At 36.0% G+C, this 17,629-nt stretch overlaps 3 protein-coding genes across 3 annotated transcripts; 2 read left to right on the top strand and 1 right to left on the bottom strand.

Annotated features, from left to right (window-relative positions):
* Positions 1-125: 125 nt before the first annotated feature.
* On the top strand, positions 126-5,403 carry LOC111008406 (hydroxyproline-rich glycoprotein family protein). The gene is made up of 4 exons (XM_022281101.2): positions 126-1,408; positions 1,628-1,777; positions 3,553-3,741; positions 5,014-5,403. Exons 1-4 carry the CDS (start codon positions 344-346, stop codon positions 5,092-5,094), a joined length of 1,485 nt encoding a protein of 494 aa, XP_022136793.1. The 5' UTR covers positions 126-343; the 3' UTR covers positions 5,095-5,403.
* A 1,148-nt stretch (positions 5,404-6,551) lies between these two features.
* SWAP70 (Pleckstrin homology (PH) domain-containing protein) lies at positions 6,552-11,852 on the top strand. Its single transcript, XM_022280918.2, has 10 exons — positions 6,552-6,747; positions 6,827-6,931; positions 7,624-7,685; positions 7,800-7,883; positions 8,000-8,031; positions 8,174-8,255; positions 9,106-9,334; positions 10,017-10,244; positions 10,381-10,673; positions 11,222-11,852. Exons 1-10 carry the CDS (start codon positions 6,724-6,726, stop codon positions 11,547-11,549), a joined length of 1,467 nt encoding a protein of 488 aa, XP_022136610.1. The 5' UTR covers positions 6,552-6,723; the 3' UTR covers positions 11,550-11,852.
* Positions 11,853-12,798: 946 nt separating this feature from the next.
* Positions 12,799-16,713, bottom strand: JASON (aspartyl/glutamyl-tRNA(Asn/Gln) amidotransferase subunit). The gene is made up of 7 exons (XM_022281224.2): positions 16,381-16,713; positions 15,926-15,974; positions 15,757-15,836; positions 15,168-15,397; positions 14,083-14,836; positions 13,919-13,998; positions 12,799-13,211 (listed from the first exon to the last, which is right to left on the bottom strand). Exons 1-7 carry the CDS (start codon positions 16,555-16,557, stop codon positions 13,109-13,111), a joined length of 1,473 nt encoding a protein of 490 aa, XP_022136916.1. The 5' UTR covers positions 16,558-16,713; the 3' UTR covers positions 12,799-13,108.
* Between the last annotated feature and the right edge of the window lie 916 nt (positions 16,714-17,629).

Genomic DNA, 17,629 nt, shown 5'->3' with positions numbered 1-17,629 from the left:
TTAGAATGTGAGTGCTATTTTATTAATTTTATGTAATCGTTTTACCATATTTGCAACCGCCAGAGGAAAAGAAAAATTGTGGTAGATAAATATTGGTGTAAATTGTAATCTATAATTATACATATCGAGAAAAACATTTTTGCCCTCTTTGGCGCCCTAATCACGAACATGGAGTGGAGAGATTTTGGTTGCTGAAGGAGATTGCAGAGTTCAAACCAACGTCACTACCGTCGCTGCAAAATCCCATTCCCAATTCCTAGACCCTTTTTCTGTTCATCGCCATTTCGATTCATCAATAAGTCTTCAAACAGCTGTTCTCTCCCATTTTTCTTCCGAAGCCTAAATGAGTAGATCCATCGGAAGAAAGGTTCCAGGACTCTCATTTCTACCCAATGCGACTAAACTAAGCTTTGTGCCGTTTTCTTCTTCTTCTTCTTCTTCTTCTTCCGGTGGCCATGGTCGTGGCCGGGGTCGAGGTGGTTCTCCCTCCCATGGTGGAGGTGGACCCTTTGATTTCACTTCTCGAGTCCCGGGTCAAGAAGATTCAAATGCGTCCAAGCAAGAATCCGTGGATTCTCCTGGTACTTCTGGGTTAGGACATGGGCGTGGCAAGCCCGGTCCTTCCTCCCCAATTCTTCCATCTTTCTCTTCCTTTACGCCCTCCGTTAAGTCCTCGTCTGCTGGTCGGGGTAGAGTCGCTGGTTCGCCACCGATTCGATCTACTCCCGAGTCAGGCTCATCGAAGCAATCTGATTTGGAGCCGAAGAAACCTGTGTTTTTCTCGAAGGATAATGCGGCGAACTCGGCTGCAAGTACTCGACTTGGCGCGTTGGACAGGGGTGTGGGGGAGAGAAACTTGCCTGACAGTTTACTTTCTGTGTTATCCGGTGTTGGCCGAGGAAAACCCATGAAGCAACCAGTCCCAGAAGATCAACCAAAGCAGGAGAATCGTCATCTGAGACCTAGACAAGAGTCGGGTGGTCGTGGGATTGGTGGGCCTGTAAGGGGCGTTGGTGGGGGCCCGAGAATGAGCCGCGATGAAGGTGTGAGGAACACTGGTAGGATGGTGTCAAGAGGTGGTCCTGATGGTGAAGATGGTGGTGGAGGTAGAGGAAGAGGCGGGTTTCGGGGCAGAGGAGGCTTCCGAGGCAGAGGAGGGTTTAGAGGGAGAGGTAGGGGACCGTTCAGAACTGGGGAGAGAGGAGAGAGAGGAAGAGCTCAAGATATGGAGGATGGATATGCAGCAGGGCTTTATTTAGGTGACAATGCAGATGGTGAGAAGCTAGCAAAGAGGATTGGAACAGAAAATATGAACCAACTGGTTGAAGGGTTTGAAGAGATGAGTGGTAGAACGCTGCCTTCGCCACTGGAAGAAGAGTATTTAGATGGGATGCATACTAATTATATGGTGAGCACTTCCTGTATCTTTTTTTGTCCCTGATTTTGAGGATTAGCTTTCAACTGTTTGGTATGATTGAAAAATAAACTGTTTATGGTGCTGGTGAAAGGGTGAGAAATTTAATAGTGTTTTTGGTTGAATTAATGGAAATCAGATTTTGTTTCAATTTATCTCGCAAAATGTAGAGATTGGAGTTGGACTAATGCTCAGTTTTGATTGTTATGGCAGATAGAGTGTGAGCCAGAGTACTTGATGGGGGACTTTGAAAGTAACCCGGATATTGATGAGAAGCCACCTATTCCTCTTCGGGATGTACTCGAGATGACGAAACCTTTCTTAATGGCGTATGAAAACATTCAAAGCCACGAAGAGTGGGAGGTATTCTCTTTCTGCTAGTTCAAAGTTTCCATGTTTCAATTCTTATGCTTTTGGTTTTTTGCTCTTATTGTTAATTTGTGTTTGCCTTTTTAGTCGAGTGCATGAGTTCTTTTTTGTGACTTTTGAGCGTCGATGAGAACATCCACTATACTTTGTTTACAAAAAAGTTTTGGCTGCTTTTTTTCTGTATCATGCTATTGTTAGATGTTATATGCAATAGTGTTATATTTATCTGTTAGAGATGCAGAAGTGTGACGAAGTATGTAGATTATTTATATTATATTCTTCTATTCCATTGCTTTTGTCCTTGGTATTTATTTCTTCACAGGAGGTATTAAGCTGAGGTTTTTGAGATTGTATCAGAAAGTTTGCTTAGGGTATATAGGGAGGACATATGTTAGAGACAAAAGGCTATGGGTGGGTTAGATATGGTGACAAGAATTGCAAGCTTTAAAAGAAATAAGTGTTTCTGAGTCTCTTGCAGGGGAAAAAGGTGAAATGTTGTTGAGTCTCTTCACCTTCCTTCACTCCCCATCATCGTTTTCAAGGTGCACTTAGGTGACCGCCTATGACAAGGGGCGATACGAGGTGCATGCCCATCGCATGAGTGATATCCTAAACGAGCACCTTCAATATCTTAGAGATGGCAATTATAATACATTATTTTTCCATTGAATTGCGAGCTTTAAAAGAAATAAGAGCGTTGTTGAGTCTCTTATGATGGGACGAAGGTGGATTGTGGTGGGGAATAAAGTTTGGTCGATAGCAAGGTTTCATGCTTCTCTCCATGTGCCGAGAATTACTGTAAAGTTGTAACCTTGGCTGGTTAGCTATGGTCATTACTCATTTATTTTTGGGGTTTTGTGGCACTAATATTTATGCCTTTTTAATCAATATCTTTTATGTTGTTAATTATGCTCGGCTTTTTCTTTGGTATGCTTATCATTAAATTGAGTATAAATTTAGTAAATCTTTGATAAATTGGTGTTTAGTTCATCATACTTTGCTTTGATTAGATGTTGGTCTACATTCATTTGATTGTGAATGTTTATCTGGTGGTTAGGATATTTGGTATAGGTTGTACATGTTGGATTTCTTGTAATAATTATAAGATAATGTGAAGGGGGGAAGATCCGTCTTATATATACACTTGCTGCTGCTTTTATTTTGATTATTTTCGAAATACGTTGTCTTTTCCTTGGTATTTTAGAGCTAGCGGATCGTACACGTGAAGTACTATACACTTGACAACGTTTTCTTTTTAGTAAGTGCATTAACTGTCTTGGTGAGACAACACAGATCCATAATTTGAAGTTTCAGTTTAGCTTTTAAAACTCCAATATTATGTCCTTTTTATTTTCAACTAAAAAGAATATTACAATACATATGGAGTGAGGAATTTTAACCTACGATCTTTTAGAGAAAGTAGAGATACCTTAACCACTGAGCTAAGCTTATGTTTGTAAAAGTAGGTCCTTTGTTGATTGATGATCATAATGTATGATCAGTAAGTGCAGCCTATCCTCAACAATTTAGTTGTTTGGCATTGAGCTCATTAAATTTTGAATCTCAACCTGAAAAAATAATAAATGATTTTTTAGATTTTTTCAGCCTCCTGTATTGTTATGTATAGATCTTTTTGTATTATTATTTTTTATTAGTACCAACTGGAGAAGTTTTTTATCCTCAGCTTGGGTTGGGAGGATAACTTGAAAGTATGATGCACTCCTTATATTGGTGGTTCTTCTTCTGACCTTTTCTTTTGGCTGTACAAGGAAATCGTAGAAGAAATCATGCAGCAGAGAGTTCCATTGCTAAAGGAGATAGTAGACTATTACAGTGGACCGGATAGAGTAACTGCAAAGCAACAGCAAGAGGAACTAGAAAGAGTTGCAAAAACACTTCCACAAAGTGCGCCTAATTCCATAAAGCAGTTTACCAATCGTGCAGTTCTTTCTCTGCAGGTTAGTGAAGCCACCTTAATAGAAGACTTGTTATTTATCTTTTGAATTATTATTATTATTATTATTATTTTAAAAGAAAAAATGCTAAGCTGGAAGCATAAATTTGAACCCACTATGTCAGGCATACTATATTCCTAAGTTTGTTGTTTTTGGGAATGCAAGAATATAAGAATACTATATTTGTGTAGTTATCGTTTTCCTTGTACATAAGTTTTAGATGAGATAACCGACTTTTGAGAAGAAATGAAAGAATAAACAAGAAAATATAAAAAGGAAAGTCCAAGACTGAAGGAGCAGAGAACAAAAACCAAAAAGCCAACTAATAACACAATTACGAAAAAGGCTCTAGTACAAAATATGATATTCTAAAATTAATTGTAATATCAATACATATATATAATGGATATATTTTTTGAGTAATAGTAACAATAAAAATAATATTTATACCATACACAATTTAAGTTTACAATCAAGTATATAGTGTATGTTCATTGATTTAGTATTTATAGTATTGAATAGTGTTCCATAACATTTTATTATTTGTACGTTGAAGTTATTGCTGGTAGTTTAATTTTTATGGTTGGAATTGTGTAATTGCGTTCTTACTTGGTGGGAATGCTGCAAACTCACTTACATTGATAGGAATAAATTGTGGGAATGTCATATTTTAGAGGAATTTTTTATTCCTGCAGAATGAAATAATGGTGATGCTATTCTATCCTTTTTTGTTCTTCCCTTTGGTTTGATCGTTTCTTATCAATATGAAACCCTGGTGGAATGTTTAAATTCAGGTAATTTGAATGCCTTTTAAATTACTTTCTTTCCACTGAGAAATGTAAAATTCTTTGAGGAAAAAGCATTGGCTAAGGAATAAGAATGATGGGATTCGGAAACCAATGTAAAAATATAAGAAGGTAACGACCTTAAATGCAGATATAGTGGAACCAGAAAAGATAAAGAACTGCTATCTGGTTTTGCTGCAATATTAACATCTTGAATAGATCTAAATGAGCTGCTTTGTTGATCTGTTTGTGGAGCCAATGTCATTTTACATAACTGTTCCATAGATTCTTAAATTAGGCAGCTTAATTTAACATTAAACCCAAAATGTTGAATCTTCAATTCCATTTTTGGTTTTAGAGGCTTAAATTGACATCTCCTTTCCATGTAATTTGTGAGTCATACATTAGGCTTTCACATTCAAAATGAAGAAAATGTCAAATGTGATGCTAATTTGCTTCATTCTAATTTGCAAAATCCTTGCATTTGCAGAGCAACCCAGGATGGGGATTTGACAGGAAATGCCAGTTCATGGACAAGCTTGTGAGGGAGTTCTCCCAGCAATACAAGTAGGTTACTGAAGTTCCATCTTATTGACCATTAAGCGTTATAAACTACACTCAACCAAAATGAAGCTACACCTTTTTCTTTTTAGTTTTGGTTTCTAATTTTAGCTCATGAGATATTAGAAGTTCTACACTTTTCTTTCTGGTGTGTCAGAAGGATGGTTTTCTTTTTGTAGTCTAATGTTGCTGCAAGTTGTATTACTGAATTGTTGAAATATTGCTTCATATTTTGGGGAGCAATAATGGCAGTGTCTTATCAACATGCTGCACTGAGAAATTTTCCCTTTTATGTTTATACAATCCCATCTCTTTGCTATTCTTGCACTCTCCTATTCTTATTATTAATAAGGCAGGCACTGCTAAAACTCATTTTAGTTCTTTTTTGCTGAGTTTGAGCAGTAAAGCATGTAGAGTTTCAAATGAATGCTCAAAGGCGAGTTGGTTTTATTTGAACTTTGGACGAAATCGAGTCAAATAGAAAACGACCGAAAAAATTGGTTTAAATTGTATTTCGACTTGCTTGTTCTGTTAAACTTTTGTTTTTGGCTCACTTGTACTTGTCTTATCAAATTGATTTAGGATGCGTTTGGGAGTGATGATAGAATAAGTAATTTTGAGAAAAGAGATTTAAGTATAATTGATTTTCTAAAATTATTGTTCAAGTGATATCTTAAAAATCAATTTAAAGTGATTTTAAACTTTTTTATAATCAATTTTCTAATTTGCCAAACATAATAAATGGGAAGGGAAGTTTTTGACAATGCTCGTATTGAAGCACAAATGTTAGGATACGGGAGAAGAGACTCCTTAGAATAAAAAAAGTGAATGATTTGGGAGGTAATTGTAAATTACAAAGTTCAAGATGGATATTATTTTCACCAATTAGGGATTGAATTTGTAATTTAACTTAAATCTTTTTAAAATTTGAAAAAATAAAATTAAATTAAAGCTTTGGTTCATTTTTTTATCCTGTTCTGGTTTGTCATGGTACTTTTTAAAAAGGATTATTTTGATCTCTTTACAAAATTTACATCACAAAATTTTCACATACATAAATTTTTTAATATAAAATAATGATTACATTTCAAGAAATATACAATAAATTTTCACATACATAAATTTTTAATATAAAATAATGAAATATAAAATAATGATTACATTTCAAGAAATATACAATGAAACAAAACATTCAGAAAAAGGGAAAAAAAACCATAATTCATTTGGTTGAACTATCCTAGGAGTTAAAGAAAAAAGTCATTCATGAAAATGAAATAAAAATATAATGACAGATTTCATATTATCCAAATTTCCAAATGTAATACTACAATATATATTTTTAAGAAGTAGAAAAATATTTTTAAAAAACATTTGCGTGTTTCTTTTAGGAAAAAAAATAAGAGAAAAACAAGTAAAAGAAAGATTCTTTTAATTTAATTAAATAAATAAAAATGATTCTGAGGGATAATAACAGTCCCAACTGAAAGTCCAGAAAGCAAACCTAAGAAGAAGCGTTTGGCGGAAATCTCGATCGAAGAATTAGACAAAAATCGCAGCTTGAATCCAATACATACGCCAATTTCCTCCGATAGTGAATTGCTTGTTGTTTGGTAGCTCGGCCACCCGATTCCGATCCATTATGGCCTCTAATGGTGCAATTCCGGTGGGTGTCTCTTCGTTTTTGCGGTGTATGATGTTTTTGTGCTCAACATGTTTTGAATTTGTGATGCTTGTCGGAGCAGAGAGCGGAAGATGCCGGGAACAGCTTGGAGAAGATCAAGCGGCAGCTGACCTCTGGGTCTGGTCGGAATTTGTTGCAGGGTCCCCTTCTCAAGCGATCTGAAACAGTACGATCATTAATTTAACAATTGCGGCTCGCTTTCTCTCTTGTGTTTTGAATGGGTGTTTACTACTGAAATTGGCAGGGTTTGGCGCTTTCATTTGAATCTTTCTCGTCGAATTTTTGGTCTCTAAATTGGGGGCAAATTGCTCATGGGGTTTCTGTTTGGCAAAGCGGGATAGTTTTAGGTATTCTATTGATTTGGGAGAAATTTTCTTTATTTCTTTCTTTTTCTTGCCACCCCCTCCCCTCCCTGGGTGGTATACTTAGTTTCCGCTTGTCATGATTAAGGTAGGGCAACTTTCGCTGATAACTCGTTTGACATTGATTTTCCATTTGAAAAGGGTTCAAATTTTCCCATGAGGCCGGTCTTTAATTGGGGAAATTACACTGGTTTTAGTGATGTTTTGGGACTTGATTAATTAGGGTTCATTGAACTCATCAAGAACTTAAGATGACGGTCAACAAGAAATGTGAGAAATACCGATGTTCATGCTTTAGCTGTCTACAAATGTGTGATTTTGAATATGGCTGTTGATGTGCTAATTTTCTCAAGACTGTTTTACGGTGCGCCAATGTAGAATCATGCTCACATTTAATGATCAGTCCTATCCGCATCTTTTGGTCTGAGACTGCATTTCAATAGCAATGAGCTCTTCACCCTTGCTAATATGGTGTTCTCTGTTTCGATGTTTACAGTTGAGGAAATGGAATGAGCGATGGGTTATTTTGGACCCAACGACAGGGAAAATGGAATACAAGTAACTAGATTTCCAATATTTACACTTCTTTTTCTCTCCTGCTTGGTTTGAGTATAGTATCACATTGGCAATAACTCTTTTACTTTTTCTTTCTTTTGCAACTTTCTGCTATAGAATTAGGAGAAATGAGGCAACTATCAAAGGAACCATTATATTTGATGCAAATAGCAATATTACTGTTTCTCCTGTGAATTTCCAGTAAGTCTGATTTCTAAAGCTAATTTATAATTCTCATCTAGTACTTTTCTCTAGTCATTATGGCTTTGATTGTTACTAATTTATCTTTTCTTTTCTTCAAAATTCTTTTATTTTAGTGGGCTACCAAAGTATGATGGTTGCTGTGTCTGTATCCTCATTATTTTCCTACTTTATTGCATTGTTAATTGGTAGAAAAAGTTTACTCAAATGTTAGTCTTGTCGATCCAAATGAAAATGTTATATCTGAACTGATCTACTGAAATGTTAAAATTTCTTAACCATACCTTCAGATATTGGTACCCCCCAGAAGCAAGATTACTTTCTCTGTGCAGAGACTCCTGGTGCAGCTAGAGCTTGGGTGTCTACTTTGCAGTAAGTCATTCAAACACGCGTCCTATCAGTGACATTCTTTGTGCAATATCATAATGAACCCACGCAAGACCCAATTATTTCCATTCCTTTACATGCACAATGATTTGTCACGTCTGTAAGCTCCTACATACATGAAGTGACATTTTCTAAACCATTATTGGAGTATATGCTTTGTTGCAGAAAAAGAGGGTAAGTTATCCTCTTGAAACAAACTAATAACTACAATACCAATTATCATTTATTGCATATAGAATAGCAAACTAATTGATGTATAACCTGCAAATGGCCACAATCTTGATTAGGTAAAAACCAATTTCTTTTTGGCCAACCGAAATGTTTTTATTTTTAATATGAAACAATATATTCCCTAATAAAAACACAGAATGGGAAGATGAGAAATCTCCCTGCCATCAAGGAGCTTTGAAAAATGCATCCCAATTGGCGAAAGTAAATCAAGGTCTATAACTTCAAGAGTTATTGGAAAGAATATACCAACTAGAAGCAAGAAGCCATTTTGATAAGAAGCAAGACGCCATTTAATATCCCAGAAATCACATAAACTTCTAGGCTTGTCATCAAAGATTCTTCTATTTCTTTCCCTCTAAACCTCTTGTAAAAGAGTTTTAATATCTGTACAACAGTCTGGTTTCAGTTTTCAGAAAACACTATTTCAACCCAAAGACTGTTCTTAACATTGTTTGATGACTCCCCATGATTGGCTTATTTTCTATGACATAACGATTCACCTTATTTAAGGAAACAAATTGATAATTTTTCCCCTATTTTCATTAGATTCATAGTATGCCTGACAATATGTCTTAATATTATTGTTTTGACTTTCTCCAATCAGTGCAACCCAGTTGGTTCTTAAGGCCCATAAAGAGGCTGTAAATTCCTTGAGTGGCAATGGCTCTGCAAAATTGGGAACAGTGGCCACAGTAGTTGCTGCTGCCAATTCAATTGCCCAGGAGAGTTCCAAAGAAATTGAAAAAGCAATGCAGATTTCTTTAAGAAATACTCTGGGAATTGTGGCAAATAAAATAACTGATGGCCCAATGGATGATTTAGCAATTATGAAGGTAAAGCATATGTGACCATATTTGGAATGCATGTCTGATATTTTCCTCCATACTGAGCTGCTTCTCCACGTTAGTTTAGCTCAAGGTGTGGAATGTTTCATTTCTTCTGGAAGAAGTTTGCCTCTTATTCCAGCCTATGTGCAAATTAGAAATATAAAAACTGGAGTAAGATTGATGCATTATGCTCCTCTGACACGATGAATTCAGTTCTAAATCTATTTTTTGCACTTTATTATTCTGCTATTTGCCATTGATAGTAGGTCAATATGTGGTCCCATGCCAAATTCTGGAGGTTGATGGAACCTCCATATAATATAGGTTTTTATCTGTATAAGTTACGAAGTGCTGGGTTTATCACAATGGTTGGAATGTGTTACAATCAACCCCTTTCTATATTCATTTTATTCTTAATCATTTCTACTCTGTTTTAGTGGATGATTTTAAAATTTGTTGATAATTTATTTAGGTTATTGGTCCTTTCTAGATAAAGGTATGACTCAGGTGTAACCACCTGGAATATATCCTTGTTTTGGATCATGTTGGTTGTGCAAGAATCATAATCCTTGTATGAGGTTCGATTTGCTTGAGATGTGATGAACTATGAATATAGTAAGCTGTAAGCCTTTCTGGCATTTCATTCACCTATATATTGTTCTCAGTGTTCATCTCCATTCTTATACAGGAGACACTACGAGTTAAGGATGAGGAACTACAGAATTTGGCTCGCGATCTTCGTGCACGAGATTCAACAATAAATGATATAGCTGAAAAATTGTCTGAGACTGCTGAAGCAGCTGAGGCTGCCGCTTCTGCAGCCCATATGATGGATAAACAAAGGAAAATTGTTTGTGCAGAAATCCAACGTATAAAAGAAGATTCAGAGAAGCAACTGGATGCATCCATGTTGAAGGTATTGCCTTCTTTATTATGCAACACTTAATTAGAATTTGAGGATGGGCCTATGGCCTACCAATCATTATGGCTTCCTTGATATGTATTTTATTTCTATTAACTGTTATGTTTATGATTTTCACTTCCACTTCCAGATTAAAGAATCTGAAGCAAGATTAACTGATATGAGTAGAGAAAGAGATCAGTTGATAAAACAAAGAGATGCTGCTAATCAGGAAGCACATATGTGGCGGTCTGAGCTTGCAAAAGCTAGAGAGCAGGTTGTGATTCTAGAAGGCGCTGTCGTGAGAGCGGAGGAAAAAGTCAGGGTTGCAGAGACAGATGCTGAAGCAAGAATAAAGGAGGCTAAACAGAAAGAGGTAGCTGCTTTGCAGGAGAAGCAGGAGCTTATGGCATACATAAATAGGTTACAAGCACAAATTCAGAGGTTTATCATCTTTCCCATTTTAGAGTTTCCTACTTAGACGTAGCAGTGTTACTCTTTTTCTCTCTCTTAAAGCAACAAGCTCCTCTTTCACTGGAGTTGTTACCCTCTTGATCAATCTAGGCCTTTTTGCACATATTTTGTAGATACATTTATTTAGCCATTATTTATCTGGGTACTATTAAAAATAAGGTTGTTTACCAACAATTTCTGCTTTGTTTTTCCCCCCCTTTTTAAATCATAGCCATATTTTAAAACTTAAAAGAAAAAGAAAAAGTTTTCTGAGTCTCATAAATAAAAAAAGAAGTTTCTTAAAAGTAGATAAGAAAAACAAATAAGTTGTTAGCAAGCCACCCTATTTTTAAAAAAGACGAGACCATAAATGGATCCTCATTTGTTCTCTCAACTCCACATGGATCAATATTGTATCTTAAATTTTATCGTTGAAAATGTATCATCTTTAGGATCTGTTAACTTGATTTGAAAGGATTCATGTGATGTGACTTTTGGTGGCTACTAAAGTCAAATGTGTTATTTTCTCTGCCTCGCAGACAACATATACAAGTTTTTGAGGAGAAGATGGAGTCTTGCCCAGGTAATGGTAGTTCTCTGCTAACAAAGCACGTTGACTCATCAGACGATAACGTGGACAAAGCATGCTTGAGTGACGACTCTAGGGCAATACCAGTCTCTGGTGAGGTTAATCTACAACCGATTGGAGATGGGGAATGGAGCGATATTCAGACAACGGAATCAAGAATCGCCGACGTTAGAGAAATCGCTGCAGAAACCGAAGGAAGCAGCTTAGATATCACTGTTGTTAGCCAACCAGTCAGCAGCCATCATGAGCAAGATGTGAACCCTGCACATCAGCCTTAAACAAAGAAGAAAAAATGCATGTCAACTGTCAAGTAAACAATACACAGCACCCAGTTAAGAAAAATGCCCACTGTTTTTGCATTCTTCTGTGGGAGTAATTTTCAAATTATTTGACTGACTGATCTGATGTTGGTGATGTGGTGTACATTTCTGGATGTTAGATGCTTAAGTTTTAACAGAATGCGTCTTGTCGTGTGAGCCAATTAATCGATTATTTTTACTGTTGTGTAGAGAGCCAGGAGATGTAAAGCTAGAAAGACAACATTGATGAGTGTTTTTTTAATTGATACTTAGCTTCATTCCTGCTGTTGTTTTTACAGAATATCTTCCCCCAAGAGTACTGACTGTGATTGATGGCATCTGAACTTTTTACAGAAGCAATGTCTTTTCTTTTAAATCCTTTCTTGGATAGTTCCTAAACTAATAAAAATTAGAGTAATGTAATTAGTTTAGAGTGTGACTTGTATCAATCTAGGCCCCCTCAAGTTCTTACCCTTCTTCAGTGGGCAGGGCAAATGTTCTTCTTGCCATATTTTTTACTAGTTTTTCTCCACAAAAACAGTCTAATGTTGGTTTATGAAACCTTTCCTTCAATTTTTAGGAACTAATGAGGTTACTTGTCACAAATATGGATATTGATCGATATGTACATTTTGATGGGATACTACTGAAATAAAATCATACCTATCGAAGAATTTTAGAGATTCGAACTTATGACTTGGTTGGAGACAGATGTCAGTACTGCTAAGCTAAGCTCGTGTGGGCAATAATATTGTTGTTTTAATGGAAAAAAGAAACATGTTTGATAATCTATTTTTGTTTCTTGTTCTCTAAAATTATGAATTAAAAAAATTTATGTTATATTTTAAAAGTGAAAATGATAAAATAATATTTAAATAGAAAGATAGGGGATGTTTTGAATGCTTTCAAAATTGCTTCAATTAGGGAATGGTACAAATGGATCACGTGATTCTGCAACGTCCTCTAACTTGTTGTCCGCTCCCCTTCTTTGTTAGATAGGAAGATGCAAACTGCAAAGACCTTTCCACCACGCGAAGTTCAAACTTCACCGGTATTTACTGGAAAAAAATTGAAAACAAGAACAAAAGAAAGATTTGATTTTGTGAACAAATACTTGAATGTTTCAAAACAAGAAACAAGTACGGAAGATTAAATTGTATAAGTGTTTGTTTCCTGAACTTGCACAAAATTGAAACAATTCAAAAGATCTTACCCAAACTAAATGATGTAGGGTCAACTTCAATGTTCCATAACATTTCAAATAAAGTTTATAAGCAACGACTCCATTCATTTTCAACTACCAAAAAAGGTTTACAAGCTCAAACCCATAAAACAAGAAATTGTAGAGACTACATTTACAAAAAGGTAAACTGTGGAACATTCATTCAGTCACTTTCCTGTTCCATTGCGTTGTGGAAAATCTCTCAACTGACCTGTGATTATGACAGAGCTTCCAAAAATATGGATTACAGAAATCAATCACTTTCACTTTGGCAGTATTGAAGAATCCATTCAATTCAACTGGGGATGGAATTTTATCAGTACGATACCACTGAACTGGGTTGGATTGAAGATTGCAACCGTGAAAGTGCTGTATCATCTTCCTCATCAAAAGCTACTAGCTTTCCTTGAAAATTCTTCCTGCACATTCATGTACACAATGGGGAATTAAAAGCTCTGAAACAATTTCATAGGTTTTTAACTTCAAATTTACAAGAATCACCTTCAGACACCTTATGAAGTGCTTTTGAATCTAAAAGTGATTATTGAAAAAAAAAAAACCTTCTTTCAAAAGTCAGTCCCATCCCAAACTCACTCTAACTCACTCTAGGACTATCTGTTGAATTACTGACAAAAGTAATAACTCTAAAATCATGCCTATCGAATCATTAGAATTGAGAATATATGGGAACGATCAAACTTGAATCCAATTGCATTATATTACAATCGAAACTCAGTATTCGAGATAGATTTTCCTCGACTGAACACACCAGAATTCAAAATTCTCTCGAATATTAACTGGTTCAAGCTATTCTATTCTAATACTTTCTACTTGGAGTATCAAACATATAGCGTTGTGCAGAGACGAAAACAAAGATTGTCTTCACTTGTTTCTGGGTTATTTTGAGTTTGTTTGAGATTGCTCCACCACTTTCTTCCAAAGAACTACGGTGTTTAATTCAGTAAGTTGAGACCCGTGACTCTATAAACATTTAACACACTCAAGTTTGTTATTCTTCCATTGGTAGGTGCATCACGTCTAATGATAAATCTTATCAGTTGAAAATTCGAGTGGAAAGTAGTTGTTTAGCTCCTAGAATAAAATATAGCAAGAGAGAGTAGAGTACCTTGTAACTATGCTTTCTTCTGATAGTGCCTTCTCTAGCCTCTCCTCAAATGGAGTTGCATGCCAACTCACTTTCTGATCCTGCTAACAGGAAAACAATCTGTTAACAAACAAATTTAAAAGTTCGTACCAAATGGAAATTTTCAAAAGCAGTCGTAAAATTACCTCCTTGTACTTATTGGTCGAATTTGGGATTCCATTCCCATCCCATTCCTTAGGTGAGACTTGAGCAGGTTCATCCTCGTTCCAGTGAGCAGCAACCATCCCTATGATTGGCCTGTCCCCTGCAGTTCTTCCAACACGATTTGGCCGATATTCAGCTCCAAATTTCTTACTGCCATCATCTTGAATAGCTACTGGTTTCAACCAAGCAGACAAGCTTGCTTCCACCATCAAGTCCTCATGTGTATTTGCTTTCACATTCCTTTCTGGCATAGGTGTCATAATTTCAGGCTCTTCAAGGGATTCTCTCATTTCTCTTGAAAGTCCTTCCAGGTAAGAATCTTGTTCCTTCAGTGCCTTCAACTGAGAGGCACTTTCAACCGGGTTCATAACTGAATAAACGTACTGGGCCCTGATTCTTGCTTTTCCACGATCCAAGTTTGCAGGAAAAACAGTTCCAGGAGTTTGCATTCCATCAGATAGCTGTAGAGGGGTTGGATAAGGTGATTGCTTCGATACACTTCTATTACTATCCGATGAATCAAATTCCTTCACTTGTTCTCTTCCATTTCCAGATGAACTTCGGCTGAGAGATTCGTTTATATCACATTCAAAACGTACGGATTTACTGCGGCAGGTAGTCATCACATTATCAGGACTATTAAGAGCAGCTACCGAGGTAATAACACTTCCAGTTTCACTGCCTTCAGTGGGGTAAGCAGAGATTCTTTTAGTATTCCGTTCACTGGTAGTACAGCTGTAGAATCAACAAGTTCCATAATGTGACAGGAACCCAGTTTTGTTAGAATGATATCTAAGTCTGATCTTAAAGGTAAAAGGAAAGTTGAACTAAATTCAGCATAGGATTTCTGCAGCTATTTCAAAAAGATGAGATAGTAAATACCATACTAAATTCAGCCAGTATATCAGACAAAATTTGCACATTTTCCTATCAAAACTATACCATGTTCTTCAGTTCTTGCGGGAATAGATAGCAGAATACTCATGGATAATTTGCTAGTGCATCAAGCAATAAGATGACCATGCAAACTAACTCAAAATATATGTTGTTTCAGATATATTACAACCTGCTAGGCGTACGTTCAGCAGAACCTGACTCATTCCCCCACTCTTTCAAATTCTTGGCAGGTGTATGGGTAAAATCCAGATGTGTTTCGGTGGATGCGTTCGGAAGTGATTGGTACTTTGGAGGTTCCATGTCTCTGCCATCACGAGGGGAATCCAAAAGTTTTCTAGATGCTTTCCGAATTTCAGTTGGGGTCTCCACTATAGTCCCACAAGCCTTGAGAAATTTGGCCTGCAGATTAATGTTCACTTCAACAAGAGGACTATAATAGTACACCAAAATTGGAGATTCATTTCTTTAAGGTAGCTTATTAACATATACGATCCAAGTCAAGAGACAAGAATAAGATTTGAGGAATTGAAGAGCAGTCTGAGCATTTGCAAAAAAATAAAAAAGGTGGGAGGAAGCAGGAGTAAGGAATCTTCAGTAAACAAAGGAATTTTGAAACATAGGTTCCATTGGAAACTTGGACTCATAGTATCTATCACTTGCATTTCACCAGGTTGAATCATTGATACATTAGCAGCCATCAAAGTCAACACACACTGTAATCTGAGCCGTACACAATTTGGGAAGGGAAGGTTACATACCTGATCCTTCAACTCCTTGGTATACCCTGGAGATCCAAAAGCCTTGGAATCTGTATCCTTCCTTGGGGAATCTTCATTTTCTTTGGAAAAACAAAACAAAAACACAAAAGGGAGTAAGAATCCGCAGATTCGAATATAAGAAACAAACATGGAGGAACCAAACATCTACCTTCAGATAGGAAGAGAGATGACAACTGATTTCGAGATACCACAGGTGCCTGAAGCATGAAATGGAAAGCAATAGGTGATCAAAAACCCATTTATACCTTTCCCTGATTCCAACAGATACAAAAGGAAACTAGAAAAAGACATAAAAAAGAAGAGTAGAATCTCCTAAATTGCACATCTAGTTATATTCCAATCAAAGCAAAATCAGCTACCTTATTCTAGTAAACTATCAGAGCTACCATATAAGCCCCAACCCGCAAAATGGAAGAGGAAGAAACCCATGATACGAAAAAGCCAATAAAAGAAAAAAGCTCAAAAAGCAGAATCAGGACAGAATCTTCCCAAGAAACAGGGGAACAAAATTTCCCATTTGATTTCATTCCCTCAAATTCCTCTTGAACCAGACGAAGGATTACAAAATTTAGAAAGAGCGAAATCGAAAGATCGAAAACGCACCCCATGCTTCGAACAAGAAGGGTCAGAAACAAGATACGGTCGACGCCGATGGCGATCGTCTCTGACTTTGAAGCAATCTAAGAAGCAGCCCATGGCTCTGGAAACCGATCGATCAAGAAACCCCACCAAAGACCTGCAAAGAAACCCCAATTCACGCCGCAACTGCGAGCATATCATTGATGATCGCCACCGCCCAAAGAACGAAAAACCCCCCACCGCACCCCACCCCACCCCTGATTCCAGCACAAAACAAAACAAAAATCTCCTCTCTCCTTTTGGGTATTACTTTTCTTTCAAAATTTTCTTGTGGGGTTGTAATAAATTTTCTCCTTTTTTCGTTTTTTCGAGTTGGGATTTATGCAATCAGTGAGGAGGAGAGAGTTGTTGGGTCGTTTTTTGAAATTTGAATTCACAAAACGAGGGAAAGATGTTGGTCTCATTTCCCTTTCCTACTATTTTGCTACTCGAATTGATTTGTACTCGCTTCCAGATGCTGACACGTGGAGACAATCAGCATATTTTGGTAATAAAATAAATGTATTTGACTTGTTTTAGACAAGATATTATTGTCACAAAAGCAATTCTTTTTGAAAATTTAAAATGGTTTTGTAACGTTACCAAATAAAATTTCTTAAATTTATTTGCATTTATTTTGTGTCATTTTGACTAGATTCAATGAGAGATTATTGCTGATGAAAATTTTAAATAAATAATTACTTCGAAGAATTTAGGTTAACACCAAAGTTTTAAACGTCGATGTCTCAATTTCGTTGAAATTCGATGAAAATATTGATAAAATGTCAATGTTGATAGATATCCGTAAAAAATATTTAAATTAACAAATAAATATTTCATCATTTTTAAATAAATTTAAAAGGATTAATATTAATATTATGTGTATATTAGTGATATTTTGTTTATATTTTCATATTTTGTCGAAAATGTCGATTTACTCCTCACATTGATGTTGAACTCATGAACACGTAGAAATGTTGATGAAAATGTCGACCAAAATTTAATATCCTAATTAATACTTTGATGTAAGATGTTAAAAAATTCAACCAAAAGAGGTCTGACTTAAACCTTTATGTTGAATTTAACTATAAGGTCTCAGTTGAAAACGTTTTCATTTTTACTTGGTTTGTTTTCCATGTTTCTTTTGTGTCTCAATTTCAAAAAAAAAAGAAACATATTTTTCGAAACTATATATTTATCCATTTAAAATTTTTGTCATTTTCATATATTTTCA

The sequence above is a fragment of the Momordica charantia genome (assembly GCF_013281855.1).
Source record: "Momordica charantia cultivar OHB3-1 chromosome 10 unlocalized genomic scaffold, Mcharantia_2.0 BLBB01000010.1, whole genome shotgun sequence".
Taxonomy (NCBI): Eukaryota; Viridiplantae; Streptophyta; class Magnoliopsida; order Cucurbitales; family Cucurbitaceae; genus Momordica; species Momordica charantia.
This window is presented reverse-complemented; position numbering and strand designations above follow the sequence as displayed.

Excerpts from the sequence above, each read along its gene's own strand:
- LOC111008406 (XM_022281101.2), top strand. The coding sequence starts at position 344 with ATGAGTAGATCCATCGGAAGAAAGGTTCCAGGACTCTCATTTCTACCC. Across the intron at positions 1,409-1,627 it reads GGATGCATACTAATTATATG|ATAGAGTGTGAGCCAGAGTA; the intron begins GTGAGCACTTCC and ends TTGTTATGGCAG. Across the intron at positions 3,742-5,013 it reads GTGCAGTTCTTTCTCTGCAG|AGCAACCCAGGATGGGGATT; the intron begins GTTAGTGAAGCC and ends TTGCATTTGCAG.
- SWAP70 (XM_022280918.2), top strand. The coding sequence starts at position 6,724 with ATGGCCTCTAATGGTGCAATTCCG. Across the intron at positions 6,748-6,826 it reads CCTCTAATGGTGCAATTCCG|AGAGCGGAAGATGCCGGGAA; the intron begins GTGGGTGTCTCT and ends TTGTCGGAGCAG. Across the intron at positions 10,674-11,221 it reads TTACAAGCACAAATTCAGAG|ACAACATATACAAGTTTTTG; the intron begins GTTTATCATCTT and ends TCTGCCTCGCAG.
- JASON (XM_022281224.2), bottom strand. The coding sequence starts at position 16,557 with ATGATATGCTCGCAGTTGCGGCGTGAATTGGGGTTTCTTTGCAGGTCT. Across the intron at positions 15,837-15,925 it reads ATCTCTCTTCCTATCTGAAG|AAAATGAAGATTCCCCAAGG; the intron begins GTAGATGTTTGG and ends GTTTTTCCAAAG. Across the intron at positions 13,212-13,918 it reads GAAGAAAGCATAGTTACAAG|GAAGAATTTTCAAGGAAAGC; the intron begins GTACTCTACTCT and ends ATGAATGTGCAG.